The sequence below is a fragment of the Anguilla rostrata genome, chromosome 2, assembly GCF_018555375.3.
Source record: "Anguilla rostrata isolate EN2019 chromosome 2, ASM1855537v3, whole genome shotgun sequence".
Classification (NCBI taxonomy): Eukaryota; Metazoa; Chordata; class Actinopteri; order Anguilliformes; family Anguillidae; genus Anguilla; species Anguilla rostrata.
Window position 1 is genome coordinate 63,961,338 of NC_057934.1, and position 16,770 is coordinate 63,978,107.

Below are 16,770 nucleotides of genomic sequence, written 5' to 3' on the forward strand. Positions count from 1 at the left end.
TTTTCAGCTTGTCAGATGTCCGTGACTTTCGGCGCTGGTGTGCGTTGGGTGTCCAGAGTGTCTGTGTGATTTCGCAGTGTGTGTAACCGCTTCCCTCCCTCTACAGGGTACAAGGCGCTCTTGCGGTACGAGGGCTTTGAGAAAGATGGCAGCCATGACTTCTGGTGCAACCTGGGAACTGTGGACATCCACCCCATCGGCTGGTGCGCCGTCAACAGCAAGCTGCTGGTGCCCCCGAAGTGTGAGTCCTCCCCTCCACCAGGGCGGCGCTGCAGAAGGCTGCACATGAACCCATTCCCTAGCAGGATGCAGCATGGCGGTGTATTGTAGCACCCTTAGTGAGGCCAGTGGAGCTCCCACGCTCCCTGATAGTTTGATAGTGTGGCGTATATTTTTTTCCTGGGGTGCTTTAAGAATCTCACTTTTGCAGCACAACTTTGTGTCATTTTGCATCACTTTGTGTGATTTTAGGTAGCTTTTGGCTCTGCCAGTGTAAAATAATTCCACAAAGTGAACTTGCAACAAAGTTTATTATTGATGCATTTTGGTGAAAATACATTGTTTAGTATTATGGAGTGTGTTTGTGTGTGTGTGTGCGTGCCTGCGTGTGTGTGTGTGTGTGTGTGTGTGTGTGTGTGTGGTGTCATTTACAGTAGTGCCATCTCAAAGCAGTGTAATGACAATGACGGTGTATTATGTGACTGAAAACCCTTCTGCCTCTCTCTCCAGCGGTCCACCATCGCATTAAGAACTGGAAGGGCTATCTGATGAAGCATCTGGTGGGAGCCAGCACCCTGCCTGTGGACTTCCACATGAAGGTGCTGAACTGGCTCAGTTTCTGGGCTGTTCTTCAGATGCTCAGTCCACCATCTTCCCATTTTTGGCTGGACCGCAACAGCGGAGCCAGCCCTACAAACGCGAATGTCTGTGACTGACTGACCGACTGACCGACTGACCGACTGACTGACTGACTGACTGAGTGATGAAGTTACACCGCGCGTGTCTGTGACGTCGGCCGGTTCGGTCCAGCCATATACTAGGTTTTAACCTGGTCTTGTTTCTGTGAGCTGACGAATGACCACTGTCGCTTTTTCCTTCTCGTGCTGACATGCAGAGTACTCTGGCCTTTAGATGCTGAAAATGCCACAGCTCACGACCTTTAAAAAGATTCACAAAGCCTCCTCCTTTTCTAGGACACTGCTCTCAGTCACGGCTAAATGACACATTGGTCTCGTCAAGTCCCTTCACTCCATTTTCTCTGTCTCGATCTTATGGTTGTCCTCTCTCCTTTTCTCCCTCTCCTCCTCCCACCATCCCTCTCCTTCTGTCTATTTTTCTTCCACTCTGTCTCTTTCTCTCCCTCTGTCCTTATCTCTCCCCCCTCTTCCCCCTCTTTCTTACCCCCTCTGTCCCACTCCCGTCTCTATTTCTCTCTAGCTCTCCCCCTCTCTCCCCCTCTTCCCCCTCCTCTACCCCCCTCTCTCTCTCCCTCTCTCTCTCTGTCCCCCCCTCTCTCCCCCCGCCCCCCTCTCAGATGGCTGACGGGATGAAGTACCTGTTCAGGCAGGGCATGCGGGTGGAGGTGGTGGACCGGGCGCAGGTGAGCCGGACCCGCTCGGCCGTGGTTGACACGGTGATCGGGGGCCGGCTGAGGCTGCTGTACGAGGACGCGGGGCTGGAGCCCGACGGGGAGGCGCTGTCCGACTTCTGGTGCCACATGTGGAGCCCGCTGCTGCACCCCATGGGCTGGTCCCGCAAAGTGGGGCACGCCATCAAGAGCCATGGTACGGGTGCGGTCAGGGGGAGGGGGGCACCGGCACGGGACCAGACCACGGGGAATGTGGGGTTCAGTGGAGAAGAGGAGAGTGAGGAGGATGTGGGAATTTAATGCCTTTTTCTTGTCCTTTTTTTCTGGCACAGACAAGCGTGTTGACATGAGCAGCCACCCAACTTTCCGCAAGATTTACTGTGATAGTGTCCCGCACCTCTTCAAGAAGGTCAGAACACAATCTTTCTCTCTCTCTCCCTCTCCCTCCCCCTCCCCCTCTCTAATCCCCATCACTCTTGCTATCCCCCATCTCTCCATCCTTCCAGATGAAGGTTGGGGTGATGTAATTGTGCATGTTTTTTTTGTTTGATTATAAAGTATGAGGAAATTACTTTGGTCTGTCTTCAGGACCTTAATTATGTTCTTCATTTTGTGCGTGCTTGCATGTGGCAGTGCGTTCTGTGTGTGGTGTGGTGTGTGCGTTTGTGTGTGCGTGTGCGCGTGTGGTTGGTGTGTGCGTGTGGTGGGCATGCGTGTGTGTGTGGTTTGTGTGTGCGGCATCTTCTTGTGCTGTGTGTGTGTGTGTGGGTTGTGTGCGTGCGTGTGGCATGTGCGTTTCTGTGTGTGTGTGTGCGCTGTGCGTGCGTGGTGTGGTTGTGTGCTGTGGTGCGTCCTGTGCCTGTGTGTGTCGCAGGTGCGGACCGTGTACATGGAGGGGGGGTTCTTTGAGGTGGGGATGAAGCTGGAGGCCATTGACCCTCTCAACCTGGGGAACATCTGCGTGGCTTCAGTGCGCAAGGTAGCTCCCACTCTGCCTGACTCCTCGTATGCAAGTACAGTATACTGACCTGTACCTGCGCGGCACTGCTCTACAGCTACTGTACCTTTTATTTTAGCTTCGTTCAGAAGATGCTTTTATCCAGAGCAACTGAAACAACTTTACTGTGTTCTGTCTTTACCATCATAACCCCACTAAGCCTTAATCAGGCTGTTCGAAGTGCTCTTACCGGCTGTTTCGAAGCCCGTTTGGCAGAGTGCAGTTATCATGCTCCGTTAGCGTGTGGCTAGCTGAGCTCAGTTTGGCAGAGTGCAGTTATCATGCTCCGTTAGCGTGTGGCTAGCTGAGCTCAGTTTGGCAGAGTGCAGTTATCGTGCTCCGTTAGCGTGTGACTAGCCGAACTCAGTTTGTCAGAATGCCGTTATCGTGCTCCGTTAGCGTGTGGCTAGCTGAGCTCAGTTTGGCTGAGAGCAGTTATCGTGCTCCGTTAGCGTGTGGCTAGCTGAGCTCAGTTTGGCAGAGTGCAGTTATCGTGCTCCGTTAGCTGTGACTAGCTGAGCTCAGTTTGGCGAGAGCAGTTATCGTGCTCGTTAGCTGTGACTAGCTGAGCTCTTAGTTGTGGCAGAGGTGACAGTGGAGTTCGTGCTCCGTTAGCTGTGCTCAGCTGAGCTCAGTTTGGCAGAGTGCAGTTATCGTGCTCCGTTAGCGTGTGGCTAGCTGAGCTCAGTTTGGCAGAGTGCAGTTATCGTGCTCCGTTAGCATGTGAATAGCTGAGCTCAGTTTGGCAGAGTGCAGTTATCGTGCTCCGTTAGCGTGCGACTAGCTGAGCTCTCTGTCCCAGGTGCTGCTGGACGGGTACCTGATGGTGGGGATCGACGGGGTGGAGATTGGCGACTGCTCTGACTGGTTCTGCTACCACGCCTCCTCCCATGCCATCCTTCCCACGGGGTACTGCCATAAGAACAAGATACCCCTGACACTGCCCCCTGGTACTGCCCCCACCCCGTACGCACGCACTCTCACTCACACTCTCTCACTCACACACTGTCTCTTAACTGCTGTGTCCTCAAAATGTATACTGTCTCCTGCTGTTACTCACACACACTTCCTTAGAGACTCACTCACAGACACTCTCACACACACTCTCACTCACTCACACTCACTCATATTTCCTTGCCTTCTCCTCCCTCCCTCCCTCCCTGCCTGTACTCTGAGCATAGAACAGCAGTGTGTAAACCGTAACCCCTCTCTCTCTGTACCAGGGTATGACCAGGTCACCTTCACCTGGGACAAATACCTGGAGGAAACAGGGACTGTAGCTGCCCCGGCACGACTCTTTCAGACGGTGAGACGCTTTTCACGTTTCTTTAGTGCGTGTGTGTTTGTGTGTGTGTGTGTGTGTACGCGCGCGCTTAAATCAGTGTCGGTCTTTTCTGAAAAGGGCCGGTGTGGGTGCTGGTTTTTGATTTAGCCCAGCGCTAGGACAACTCATTCTACTTCCCAAGGTCTTGATTGTAGTTTCACTTACTCACGTATACTTGGCTCGAGATGGCTTCTCCGCTTGAGGAGAAAGAGGCAGAAAAGCGCCTGTTGCGCGCGGGGGCTGCAGTGTAGCCGAATTTCACCGAAAGCCCCTCCTCCCCAGGACTGCCCGGGCCACGGCTTCGCCCCGGGGATGAAGCTGGAGGCGGTGGACCTGATGGAGCCGCGCCTCATCTGCGTGGCCACCGTGAGGCGCTCTGTGCACCGCCTGCTGCTCCTGCACTTTGACGGCTGGGAGCCGGAGTTCGACCAGTGGGTGGACTGCCAGTCCCCAGACATCTACCCCGTGGGCTGGTGCGAGCTCACCGGATACCAGCTGCAGCCCCCCATCAGCAACGGTAAAGAGAGGCTATAAGCAGCCCGGCAGTTAAGGCCCTAATGCTGATTACATCTTATAAACTATATGTATATGAATATAAGTTGTGTGTGTATGTATGTGTGTGTGAGTGCCTGCATGTGTGTGTGTGCGTGCCTGTGTGTGTGTGTGTGTGTATGTGTGCGTGTGTTTGAGTGCCTGCATGTGTGCGTGCCTGTGTGTGTGTTCGTGCGTGCGTGCCTGCATGTGTGTGTGTGTGTGTGTGTGCGTGCCTGTGTGTGTGTGTGTGTGTGTGTATGTATGTGTGCAGTGAGGCCTGCATGCTGTGTCTGCATTTGCAGCTGCGGTAGTTCGCGCGTGGGGGGCTGCGTGTTTGTGTGGTGGTGGTGTGTGTGTGTGTGTGTGAGACAACACATTCCTTCTTTCCCTTGTAAAGCTCTGATCTCTGTTTCACTGCAGAACCTGCTTCAGGTGGAGAACGGCACAAGAAGCAACACAAACCCCTGGGTAAAAAGAGTAAGTGCCAAACCCAGCTCCACCTGCACCACCTTCCTGTACACACACCTCCACCTGCACCACCACCTTCCACTTTACACACCTCCACCTTCCACTTTACACACCTCCACCTGCACCACCACCTTCCTCTACTACACACACCTCCACCTGCCCCACCACCTTCCTCTACTACACACACCTCCACCTTTACCATCCTCAATGCACACATGCACCATCACCTTCCTGTACACACACCTTCACTTGCACCACCACCCTCCTCTGCACCAAACTTGCATCTCCTGTGATTTTCCTCCCTTTCCTCATTTGTCGCTCCTTTCTTTCCTCTGACCCTCGTCTCTGTCTCTTACTCCACATTCCCTCCTTTTCTGCTTCCGTTTCAGATAAGAAGCTGGTGAAGAAGAAGCTGGCGAACCTCATCTCTAAGAACCTCCCCCCGCCTCGGCCCCGCCCCTCAGACCCGCCCGCTCTGTTGGTCCCCAAGACTGAGCCTGTAGAGGAAGAGAGTGAGTGAGCTCCCTCCCTCCTCCCTCTCTCTCTCTCTCTCTCTCTCACATCCGACAATAAGTATTCACACCTGTGTGTGTGTGTGTGTGCGTGCGTGTGTGGACGTGTGTATGTTCGCTTGTGTGGGTGTGTGTGCGTGTATGCCTGCATTTGTGTGTGTGTGTGCGCGCGTTTGTGTGTGTGTGTGTGCACGTGCGTGTGTGTGTGTGTATGTGTATGTGTGTGTATGCGTGCGCTTGTGTGTGTGTGTGTGTGCGTGTGTGTGTGGTGTGTGTGCGTGCGCCTGTGTGTGTATGTGTGTGTGTGTGTATGCGTGCGCTTGTGTATGTGTGTGTGTATGTGTGTGCGTGTGTGTGTGTGTGTGCGTGCGTTTGTGTGTGTGTGTGTGTGTGTGTGTGTGTGTGTGACTGTGTGGTGTGTGTGTGTGTGTGTATGTGTGTGCGTGCGTTTGTGTGTGTGCGTGCGTTTGTGTGTGTGTGTGTGTGTACTTGTGTGTGTGTGTATGCGTGCACTTGTGTGTGTGTGTGTATGCGTGCGCTTGTGTGTGTGTGTGCGCTTGTGTGTGCGTATTCAGCAGTAATCGCAGTGAAGGTGAAGGAGGAGGAGATGGAGTTGGACACGGAGCCTCCCGTTCAGGCTGAGCTGCCAGTCAAAGGGCCCCAGGCCCTGCAGACCCTGCTGGAGCAGCTGAAGCAGGAGGTGGAGTGAGGGCGGGAGGCGAGATGTCCCGGGGCAGAACTGCTGTGTCCCCTCAGCCTGGCTCTCTGCCTCCCCTCAGCCCGGCTCTCTGCCTCCCCTCAGCCCGGCTCTCCGCGTCCCCCTCAGCCTTTTCCCCTGTGCTGCAGACCAGCTCTGATCAGGCTGGCGCAGAGCTGCAGTCACTGGCTCCAGCGCCCCAGTCCTGCAGCACATGTGCTCTGCCGTGTGGGCTTCACTCACTGACTGACTGAGAGTCCAGTAGACTTTACTGCTGTGCTGCCTCTGGTCACACTGCACCTGCGTCAAGTACCAGTCCACATTCTCACTGACCCCCAACATCTGCCTCAGCTGTGCCCAGCATGCCAGACTTCTGCCTCAGCTGTGCCATGGGCCAGAAAAGACTCATTTTTTTCACATAGCAGGCTGGCTGTATACTCTGGTTCACCTCCACTGTGTGACTTACAGGTGCCAGCTATTCACTCCCACTGGTTGAATTGCAGCACTGGCTTCTGCAAAAAAGGTTGGACAGCCTAAACCACATGCACATATTATTGTATAGTACTTCCTGGTGTAATTAATAGTTTATATACGTATGCATTGTTTAACCTAACTAGTAGCGCTCCTATTTAATAAAGATGGACACATTACAATTGATCGAAATGCTAACTAGCGCCTGAGATGTAAAAATATAGAAAATATTTTGTCGGATTTGAGGTGGATTAAAAGTTATGTGGGGCACAAGACCCCTGATAGAGCTGTCATGGTCTTGTGTATGTTGGAAGTGAAGGATACCAACGCTGTAACCATGTTGTATCAAATTTTATTTGTTATTTTTCTATATCAATAGTACTGTTCTTGTCTTTGTTGTACATATCATTTAACACACAGGGCTATGAATTAGTTACTCCACACAAGTAATTTGGCTGAAAGTGCAGCACATCCTGTTAATAAAATCCACCCAGTTTCACTGGAGACATCTGGTGGGAATCCTTGGTATTGCGGTAAGAATTAATAATGGAAGGAACCAAATATCCTTCACCTTGAATTAGGTGTTTTTCTGTCTCTCCGTCTCTCACCAACATGGTTTACCCAAGATTATGGGTAATTTTTAAAACGAGGTTCTCAAAGCATCCCAGATAGCCCTTTTTCCCAGTCTGAAGTAGGTTCCGGGAACGTTGTCTGGGAGTGAAGTCTGTGCGCTCCAAATGTTTTCTAAACTCCACAACTACTTTTGGAATGTGTAATTCTACAGGAATTTGTTCACTCTCAAACCTTTAAGTGGTTTCCTCTTTTACAAATGTATATCTTTGGCCTGTTAATGCATTTTTCGAATCTGTCCAGTTTCTGAGGGCAAGAGTACTGATTTATTATGAAATCCTTCTTCGCCTAACAAGTAGATGAGAACATTGAGAAAGTGCCCATCCGATATCACGCAACCAGAAGAACACACCTGCGGACAGGTACACTGTGGCTCTGCTGCGTGTTGAAGCTTAACCTCCACCTGATGAACAGTGACAGGTATACATCTGACTTCTGTCTGAGCTGCAGGTTAATGTGCAGAGGACTGTAGAAAAGAATCAGTGCTGAAGATGATTTGGGGGGGGGGATTACCAATTGTCCAGCATTACTGCACTGTTTAAATTACCTCAAATACGTTGCCCTCACTACTGCTAGCTAACCCTAAAATCATTTTAAGGCAAAAAGTAGATAAAATGCTACATCTTCATATTACTGCTGTTACACTAGATATTGGAGAATAGCACATGTATTAGTTCTAACTATATTTCTACAAACCCACTAAAAAGAGCTGATGGTGTATTGTCTCTGCGTGTCTTCTGTATGGAGGTGTGTGGGTCGGAAGGAGAATGAAAGAGTTCTTGTGGCTACATTTACTGTCCCTGTAATAAAATGGCGAAGAAACCTAAATGCTCCCCCCTGGTGGTCATTCTGTGGAATTACGGCAGCTTGCCTTTCTTGCTGGTTTTTTTGGGGGCTGCTGCAGGTTTCTGACTCTGGCTCTTGTGCGGTTTGGCCTTCGCTTTGACTGGCTTGGATTTGGGGGCGTTAAGGTGGGCAGGTTTGGGCTTGGTGGATTTTGGGGGCTTGGGGCCCTTAGGGGCCGGTGTGGGAGGGGGGCTCTCCCCTGGGCAGCTCTTGAAGACGTGGACGTCCTTGACCATGCGACCCCGCAGTTCAGGCGGGTGGCCACACGAGGCCCTCACCTTCAGGTTCACCTTGTCTATCCACCTTGGCAAACAGAGAGCGATGCATTCGTCAGAGATCAGCAGGGGTTTTTAAATTTGAGTATATGAGTGTGCATGTGGGTAAGGTTAAGTGTGTGTATTTGAGTATATGAGTGTGCATGTGTGTAAGGTTAAGTGTGTGTTTGAGTATATGAGTGTGCATGTATGTAAGGTTAAGTGTGTGTATTTGAGTATATGAGTGTCCATGTATGTAAGGTTAAGTGTGTGTTTGAGTATATGAGTGTGCATGTGTGTAAGATTAAGTGTGTGTATTTGAGTATATGAGTGTGCATGTGTGTAAGGTTAAGTGTGTGTATTTGAGCATATGAGTGTGCATGTGTGTAAGATTAAGTGTGTGTTTGAGAATATATGTGTGCATGTGGGTGTGTTTGTGTGTGTGTGCTTGACTGACTCACTTGCGCAGTGGCAGCAGTGGACAGTCACACAGCAGGGGGTTGTCGGACAGGTTGATGACCTCCAGGCCTGTGAGGGGGCCGAGGTCGGGCACCTCTTCCAGCTGGTTCCCCTCCAGGAGCAGACTGCGCAGCCCGGACCCCAGCCCTGCCAGGGAGTCCTTGGACATCTGGAGCGGAAACGGCAGCACAGGGGGGAAAGGGGGGGGGGGGAGGAGGGAAGGGATTCGGGGAAAAGAAGAGAAGAAGGGGAATGTGTACAGATGGAATAACTTCAGTTACACTGATACAGGATGAAGCTGCATCACCGAAGCAAATCAGCATCACCACTCACCTTTTCCAGGCCCATGCCGTCCAGATACAAATGCTTGAGGCTGTGGGCGAATGGCAAGAAGGCTTCGCCGGGCACCCAGCGAATTGGATTTCCCGAGAGGCGGAGCTCGGCCAAGCTGGGTGCCTGGCTGAGGGCGTCGGTGGGGACCTCCTTCAGCTGGTTGGACCCCAGGTGGAGGGTGTCGAGGTCGGGGGCGGGGCTGAAGGCCTTGGGCGCCGCGGCGTGGATGCCGTTGCCGGTCAGGTACAGCCCCCGCAGCTTCTCGGCGCCCCGGAGCACGCCCTGCTCCAGCCTGGCGATGGCGTTGTGCTCCAGGTGCAGGGCCAGCAGGTTGGGCAGCAGCCCGAAGGCCGCCTTGGGGAACTGGCTGAACTTGTTCCTCTCCAGGTGCAGGTAGGTGAGCTGCGGGACGCCCTTGAAGGCGTCGGGGCTGAGGGAGGAGAGCTCGTTCTCCGACAGGTACAGGTACACCAGGCTCCTCATCCCGTCGAAGGCGCTCCCCTCGACCTCGTGGATCTTGCAGCGCTGCAGGTGCAGGGACACCACCTTGGTGACGCCGGGGAAACTGTTGCCGGGGATGTAGTGGAAGTGGTTGCCGCGCAGGTCCAGCAGACTGGTTTCCGGGGAGAAGCCGCGCGGGATTTTGGTGTGGCCGCGGTTCTCACAGGAGGAGTGGTGGGTCTCCCTCTGAGAGAGAGGAGGAGAGAGAAGAAGAGAGAGGAGGAGAAAGAAAGAGGAGGAGAGAGGGGAGGAGAGAGAGTAGAGAGAGAGAAGAGGAGAGAGAAAGAGAGAGGAGGAGAGAGAGGAGAGAGTGAAGAGGAGAGAGAGGAGAGAGAGGAGGGAGACAGAAAAGGAGAGAGAGAGAGGAGAGAGTGAAGAGGAGAGAGTGAAAGAGTGGTGTGTGACGTGAAGGAGAGCAGTGAGTGGGGAAACGAGGGATAATCCCTCACAAAAAATGAAATATACTGCAATATACTCCAATACTGTAAATATATGGACTTGGAAATGTATAACAGTAATTGTTTTTTTACACTCACAGCAGTGTAATCTTAAAATTATATGTTGAATTATCTTTTTTCCCTTGTATTGTGAAGTGCTGCAGTATCTTGATAATGTAATTTATTCCAGTTAGTTTTCAGTATATACAGGAGAATTTCAATACGGGAGAATTATAGCCAGACTAGCACTCTCCTCTGTCCCCATCCCCCTATCGATCTCTTCCTCTCCTTATTTCAGATCTCCACTGCACCCTCACCTCGCAGTCGCAGTTGGCGGGACACTTGACCCTGCTGGCGGGTTTGGGGGTGGGGGGCGGGGTGGCCCTGCTGTGCTCCTCCTGCTCGGCCCTCAGCATGGCCTCCTGGCTCTGGCAGCGCAGGTTGGCGGGGTGCACGGAGGCCAGGCTCTCGCCCGAGAGGTGGGGGGGCCCGGCGCAGGCCCCCAGCAGCCGCACGCGCCCCCGGAGGGCCCACTCCCGCAGGGGCCGCAGGAAGCAGCTGCAGTAGACCGGGTTCCCCGACAGGACCAGGCGCGCCAGCTTCTCGGGCCCCAGCGGGGGCTGCAGCACGCGCAGCTGGTTGTGTCCCAGGTCCAGGTGGGCCAGGCGGGGCGCCTGGACCAGCGCCATGTGGGAGAAGTCCTGCAGGGACATGTGGTCCAGGAAGAGGTGGGTCAGTTTGGCCATGACCACCGTCTCCTCCCCCAGGTAGGTCATGGGGTTGTAGCCCAAATCCAGGCGGGTGAGCTCGGGCAGCCTGCAGAGAGAGGTTCAGGGAGATTTAGCGAGGGGGAGGGGGGAGGGGTGTGGGGTCTTGTTGGCGCATTGTTAGGGCACAAAGAATTTAAACAAAAACAAGAATAATCATAAAACAAACCAGGATCTGTCCTTCGGCAAGAAGTTACACCCTCTTAGTTGGGTACAAATCCCATAAACAGCCGGCTGGTGTCGCTGGTATTGCTGTATTGTCCTTGTGACGCTGATTGAAGAGCTCGGTCGTTGTCCTGAGCAAGCTACTGAAGAAATGATTATGCAGGACTAGATCCTGTTCACTAGCTGTTTTCCAGCCAAACTGCTTTTCATTCATCAGTGTTAAACTAGTTACTAGTTAATTTCAGAACCGCTAACTAGCTAGTCTATACTTGCTAATGACAACGTGTTCTGTACCACTGTTGTTGATGTGTGTGCCTGGTGCTGTTCTATTCCATTATTCTAAGACAGTGTATGTGTGGTTCTTTATATGATGGACATAGAGGGTAGGCACATGAGTGAACTGGTGTGTGAAGACAATTTAAAATCTAGTTTACTATTTGACTACTTTATTTGCCCAGCTAGCTCAACCAAGAACACAGTTCTCTTTAAAACTGGCAATCTGCCAGGTCGAAAGTGGGTTGGAAATGTAGTCGGTTGTGTAAAGGACTGTAATCAGCTTCAAGGGGGGATGATGTTGAGAGCTAGTTGCTAGGAATTTGGTCAGGACTCTGGGATTAACATTCCATCTTTCCATGTAACAGTCATCTTTTATGACCATAGAGAATTAAGGTCTCGGTTTAACATATCAGTCTGAGGACAAATACCTTTGTACAAAACCTCAGTTATCAGCTAGTTCAATACGTCAGCTGTAACCTGCTCAACCCGTTTGATTATTTGCTGCGACACATCCCTTATTACATTCCTATAACGTCCATTCTACCACTACTTTACACTGGGCTGGTCAGCAAAGGAATGGCTCCTCCTCTACAGTCAGGTTCCTCTCAATACTTCTTCCCATCGTGGTGTTTTTTCTCACCACCATTCGAGTGTTTTTTTTCCCCACTGGGGAGTTTTTTTTTTTAACCTTGCTTGCGTTTTGGGGATCAGGCCTGGTTTTTCCCCAGTGTTCCTTCTGTTACCCCATAAAGCGTCTTTGTGACAGTATTCTGCAAATAGGACAATAAAAATGAAACTGATTTGATTTGAAAAGACTGTAAGTGGCCCTGCGCACTTTCCCTCATGTGACTGCCCCTGGGGTGACATCACACTTACACAGTGTGCCGCAGCAGCCATGTTGAGACCGCGCGCGGTGATGGGGTCCTAACCCAAGGTTTTCGGGTTCGCAACCTCAGCACCGGATGTACTTCCTGGTTCTGATGTGCTCCCCGTAGGTTTATATTGGCGTCGCTGTCTCTACATATTATATGCTCTAAGGTCCTACCTGGTCATGGTCTCAGTGGGGAAGAACTGCAGCTCGTTGTGGTCCATGCTGAGGCGGGTCAGGGTGAGGAGGCCGGCGAAGGCCTCGGTTGCCAGGTTGTTGAGGGAGTTGTGGGTCAGACGCAGCCACTTGATGTTCTGGAGGCCCTGGAAGGCCATATTGGGGATGTAGACCAGCTGGTTGTGGGTCAGGGACAGCAGGTTGAGGAAGCCCAGCTGGGAGAAGGCGCCCGGCTGGATCTCCTCCACCCGGTTGTGATCGATGAGCAGCTGCTTCAGGGAAGTGAGTCCGTCGAAAGACTCCTGTCAAACCAAGACACGGGTGGAAGGACATAGCTTATGACAGGGTTTGCCAGGGTGCTTTCGAAACCCCCCCCCAAACCAAGTAAGATAATCTGTGCCAAAGAAAACCGAAACAGGGAAGCAAAAACAAGGGAAGAGGGTCTAATTTGGGCAGGGACATGATTTTAAAAGCTTTGATTAAATGGCGTGGTTTGGCAGAGGAACATATTACATCCCAGCAATCTACTGGGATTTAGATGAATTCTTTGTTTCTCTTCATCAAACCAAAGCTCCATCAGCTCCACTCTCTACATCTCTCAGTTCATTTCAGCACACTGGCCAGGCTACGAACACAGTGCTCCCCAAACCTCTCCTTGAGTCCCCTCAGCCAGATATTTTATGTCTTCCACCTCAAGCTCACCTGATACAACTGGATCCAACTGGGGGAACCTGAGAAGAGGTTTGGGAACTACTGTACTAATGTAAAATCTCACCTGTTGATGTTATTCTAACTTCACTTTTGCACAACAACGGCATTTCTTGCATGGGAGTAGCCTACACCCGATTTATTGCATGCCATTACACCGTCAAAGGCTGTTCTGTGCAGTTACTCTGCAGCTTGGAAGAAACAGTAAACACTGAGAACACCGATAATCTTTTTGATCGTATGTTGTGGAATTTTGATGTCATTCTATGTTCAGATGGGTTGACTGGAACATAGCATTGTTCTAGCCATTATTTCTGAAATATAGTGAAACCGAGACTTTCACCTCAAGGACAGTACAAAGAAAAATCTGCAGCCCAATGAAATAATTCAAAAGGAACCACCATGGTTCTAGTTCACACAGATGAAAAAAAAAAAACTATCACTGACAACATTGTTATTGGTTGTTTATTTCTTTTTTTATCCCGCTTAAGTGCACTCCTGGGGTCTGTAAGGGGGCGGAGCACCTGGTAGAGGATCTCGATGTTGTTGTTGGCCAGGTTGAGGAAGACCAGGCGGCCCAGGCTTCGGAAGGCGCCCTCGCGCACGCTGCGCACGCCGCAGCGCTGCAGGGACAGGTGCGTCAGGTACGGGGTGTGGAGGAAGGCCCCCGTCGGCAGCTCCTGGATGTTATTGCCCTTCAGGTCCAGCTTGACTGTAATCTGAAATAAGGGGGGGGGGGGGGCGTAAAAAATGAGATTAAATAAGTCAGATGCCCTGCGATAGATTGGCGGCCTGTCCAGGGTGTGTTCCTGCCTCTCGCCCAATGCACGCTGGGATAGGCTCCAGCACCCCCTGCAGCCCTGCTCAGGATAAGCGGGTATAGATAATGGATGCAGGGATGGATGGTTGGATAATTGAGGTGAGCAAAAAAGGGAAGGAGTGGCAGTAAGAAAAAATGGTAATTGAGTGCAGGATGGATTGATGAGTGAAGGTGATGGATTATGGGTGATGACGGAGGAGACCTGATAAATATACTGTGCTATGTGTGTGATGCAGTGTCAGGTACATCATGGCAATCGGCTGGCCTCGCATCGTCACTTACCTCATTGATCGTGGGAGGAATCTCTGTGAGGTTTTTTCCGGTGCAGGCTACGGTCAGCTGGATGTTGTCACATATGCAAAATTTGGGGCACTTGCTTGGGTGCGCTGGGGCGACGCTGAAAAGGAGTAGCGCCAGGACTGGCCACAGGGGAGCGACACGTTCCATAGGACTCATCTGCACAATCAAGGAGCCGAAATTCAAATTTGAATACGAACAGTAGGCTACCATCACAAACTAATTTAATCGATAACATTAAAATGATAGATTTTTTTATTCGTTGTTTGCCTTCATTTTTGAAGGCAAGTGAAGATCCTCCGTTTCCGCAAAAAAAACCTTCCGGTAAAATTCGTCTGTTTTATTTGTTTTTTCAAGTCTGGCAGGCAAGAGTCATTCAGCACAGACTACATTCCAGTGCTTAATTTACAGTTCAGTGAGATGCGGCAGGGGGCTTGAAAGGCACTTCACACCTCAGTGCTCTTCATACAAACACGCACTGTGCGAAAAAAAAGGTTAATCGTGCCAGAAAAAAGCCCCACATGTTCGGACTCAAAACTGCTTTCATAAGGCACAATGAACCAAAATCCCCATGTCTATGGACAAGTGAGTTGCCTTCAGAAGCTTTAAAACGAAGGTACTTTGGGAAAGAATCTTAGTACATGCATCAATATATTTACTAGACCAGGGCAAAAGTCGAAAATTAAGCAGAATGGATGTACTTTGAAGCTTAAATGTGTTGCATTTTATCACGATCTTGGCGTGTAGCTGAGCGCGCGCGCGCGGAGCGCAAACACAACAGGACTTAACATAGCTGGAATAACTGAAGTGTTATTTCAATAACGACGTAACACTATGTCTACAATCATTTTTTCAGTTTTGACCTCCTCCTCCTGTGTCAGCACAGATCAAATAACTAACACAATTTATAATCCAAGATGCATTAAATTAGACAATCATAAGTTTGAAAACATGCAATATTTTCAGTCTTACATTTAAAACGCGTGGAGGCCAATTCAATATGCCAAGGCCTGCAATGATGGCGAGGACGTCAAAATGTCATAGATTCTCGGAAAGTATGAAATGTTACAAGAAAGAAGCATACGTGGGTAAAATTACACCTTACTACAAACAACACTGCCTCGGTTGCAACAAGTAGCAGGAGAGCTGACCCAGAAATTCTCAGCAAACTGCAAGTAGTTACATCGAACAAGTGAGCAATCCACAGAACAGACCTGACGGGACCCGTCGGGCAACGGAAACTTACTGGGGATGAGGAAATTATTATAGACTACTTTAAAAAATATTGGTTATAAATGTTCAGTTTTAAAATAAACTTTGAAACAATGAATACCGCGTAGAAAAATTCTGCTTCCCGTTTCCATCCACGTACGCATGAACCCCGAAGTCGAAAAAAGGTGAATCTTTAGAGAGAAATGAGAGACGGAGGAATTTTTTTTGGGGAAGGAGGTTGTGTGCGCCAGTATCCCCCCCCAGGGAAAGTACTCCAGACCGCAGTTGAGCTGGCGACTCCGGCTGCGCACAAAGACGCGCTGTGTTTTTCAGCGGTTCACGGTTGCCGATCGTCTCTTATAAATAAACCATGGTATGGTAAACTGATTTCCACCCGGTCTCCTTATCCGCTCTTTTTGTTATTTGTCTCGGTACATAACTCCATTCGAAGCACCCAGTGGAATGTGACTTTCTGTTCGATTGTATTTCGTAAATTTTAAGCGGTGACATTCAATTAATCGTAATTTTACCTTGTTCATACAAAGCCCGTAGAAAAAAAGCAGTTACCCTCTAGCCATCTATATAGCACTCTTCGTAAATAATTCCATGAACACTTGTGCGCACATCTGTCGGACTGACTCGCAACTGCGTTTCTCGCACTCCTTCATTCACGTTACGTCGGTCACTCTTGTTTACTCACTGTCCAGCTCGCGCTCTCTCAACTGTCTGCTCCGTTACTCAGCCGCCGAGTCGTTTTTTGCACGGTCTGTGAACTATCCATTTCCCCCTACGGTCCCCCTCTCTGAATAAACTCAGGTCTTCCTCGACTTACGGTTCATTTCTACGCTGTCTCATCAAGGGGAAATTGAAAACAACTTTTATTAATATACAGTAAACCCACACGGATACTGTTGAGTCTCATGGTAAAACGGGGAACGTACACGTTTGCCCAGGTCACTTCAGTGAGAATGACACTGTAAGGAAATTAACCCAGGTGATCTTAATTCATAGCCAAATACTATCTGTTCAATGCCTAGCATTCATCCATTGACATGCAAATTTGTTACTTACGTACTTAATTTTGAGCATCTTTACCATTACGCAGAAATTACACGCGGGCTTGCTCCAACGATCTTCTAAAAAAAACGAATTAAGCCCAACAGGCATCCCCGCAAAAGAAATAGCACGAATACATGCATGCAATATACCTTTCATTTATGTGGTGTACGTTATTTATTCTCATTCACCAGTATAAAACCCTCGCATCGTACCACGACTTTCAATAGGTTTCCAATTCATGTATTTGTGGTAGTGGCAGAAATTCACTTGCAATAAAACTACAAAACGAAAATAGATAATTGGTAAAAGTAGCGAGTGAATCCAGGTGCCATTTCTTTTAAAATTCCCTTAATATTAAACATCATAATCA

General features: G+C 50.1%; 2 protein-coding genes across 8 annotated transcripts in view; one reads left to right on the forward strand and one right to left on the reverse strand.

Annotated features, from left to right (window-relative positions):
• The window catches only part of l3mbtl2 (L3MBTL histone methyl-lysine binding protein 2), a 15,309-nt gene extending 7,260 nt beyond the window's left edge, over positions 1–8,049 (forward strand). For 3 of the 5 annotated variants that reach the window (XM_064323811.1, XM_064323812.1, XM_064323813.1), the window contains exons 8-18: positions 107–241; positions 730–818; positions 1,535–1,784; positions 1,921–1,997; positions 2,463–2,567; positions 3,388–3,535; positions 3,809–3,891; positions 4,192–4,426; positions 4,864–4,920; positions 5,301–5,423; positions 5,999–8,049. In XM_064323811.1, the coding sequence (XP_064179881.1) occupies positions 107–241; positions 730–818; positions 1,535–1,784; positions 1,921–1,997; positions 2,463–2,567; positions 3,388–3,535; positions 3,809–3,891; positions 4,192–4,426; positions 4,864–4,920; positions 5,301–5,423; positions 5,999–6,132 (1,436 nt within the window). In that variant the 3' untranslated portion in view covers positions 6,133–8,049. Of the gene's footprint in view, positions 1–106; positions 242–729; positions 819–1,534; positions 1,785–1,920; positions 1,998–2,462; positions 2,568–3,387; positions 3,536–3,805; positions 3,892–4,191; positions 4,427–4,863; positions 4,921–5,300; positions 5,424–5,998 lie in introns of all 5 variants that reach the window. The other 2 variants (XM_064323815.1, XM_064323814.1) reach the window with 2 other exon arrangements.
• On the reverse strand, positions 6,928–16,723 carry chadlb (chondroadherin-like b). Of its 3 annotated transcripts, none has more exons than XM_064323817.1 (8): positions 15,872–16,723; positions 14,115–14,288; positions 13,537–13,731; positions 12,305–12,606; positions 10,369–10,867; positions 9,114–9,800; positions 8,783–8,949; positions 6,928–8,370 (listed from the first exon to the last, which is right to left on the reverse strand). In XM_064323817.1, exons 1-8 carry the CDS (start codon positions 15,878–15,880, stop codon positions 8,079–8,081), a joined length of 2,325 nt encoding a protein of 774 aa, XP_064179887.1. In that variant the 5' UTR covers positions 15,881–16,723; the 3' UTR covers positions 6,928–8,078. The 3 variants fall into 3 exon arrangements, with proteins under 3 accessions (XP_064179887.1, XP_064179889.1, XP_064179888.1); XM_064323819.1 differs by lacking the exon at positions 15,872–16,723 and adding an exon at positions 15,463–15,865; XM_064323818.1 differs by lacking the exon at positions 15,872–16,723 and adding an exon at positions 15,102–15,443.
• Positions 16,724–16,770: the final 47 nt, after the last annotated feature.

Excerpts from the sequence above, each read along its gene's own strand:
- chadlb (XM_064323817.1), bottom strand. Across the intron at positions 9,801-10,368 it reads CCGCCAACTGCGACTGCGAG|AGGGAGACCCACCACTCCTC; the intron begins GTGAGGGTGCAG and ends CCTCTCTCTCAG. Across the intron at positions 8,950-9,113 it reads ACGGCATGGGCCTGGAAAAG|ATGTCCAAGGACTCCCTGGC; the intron begins GTGAGTGGTGAT and ends TTTCCGCTCCAG.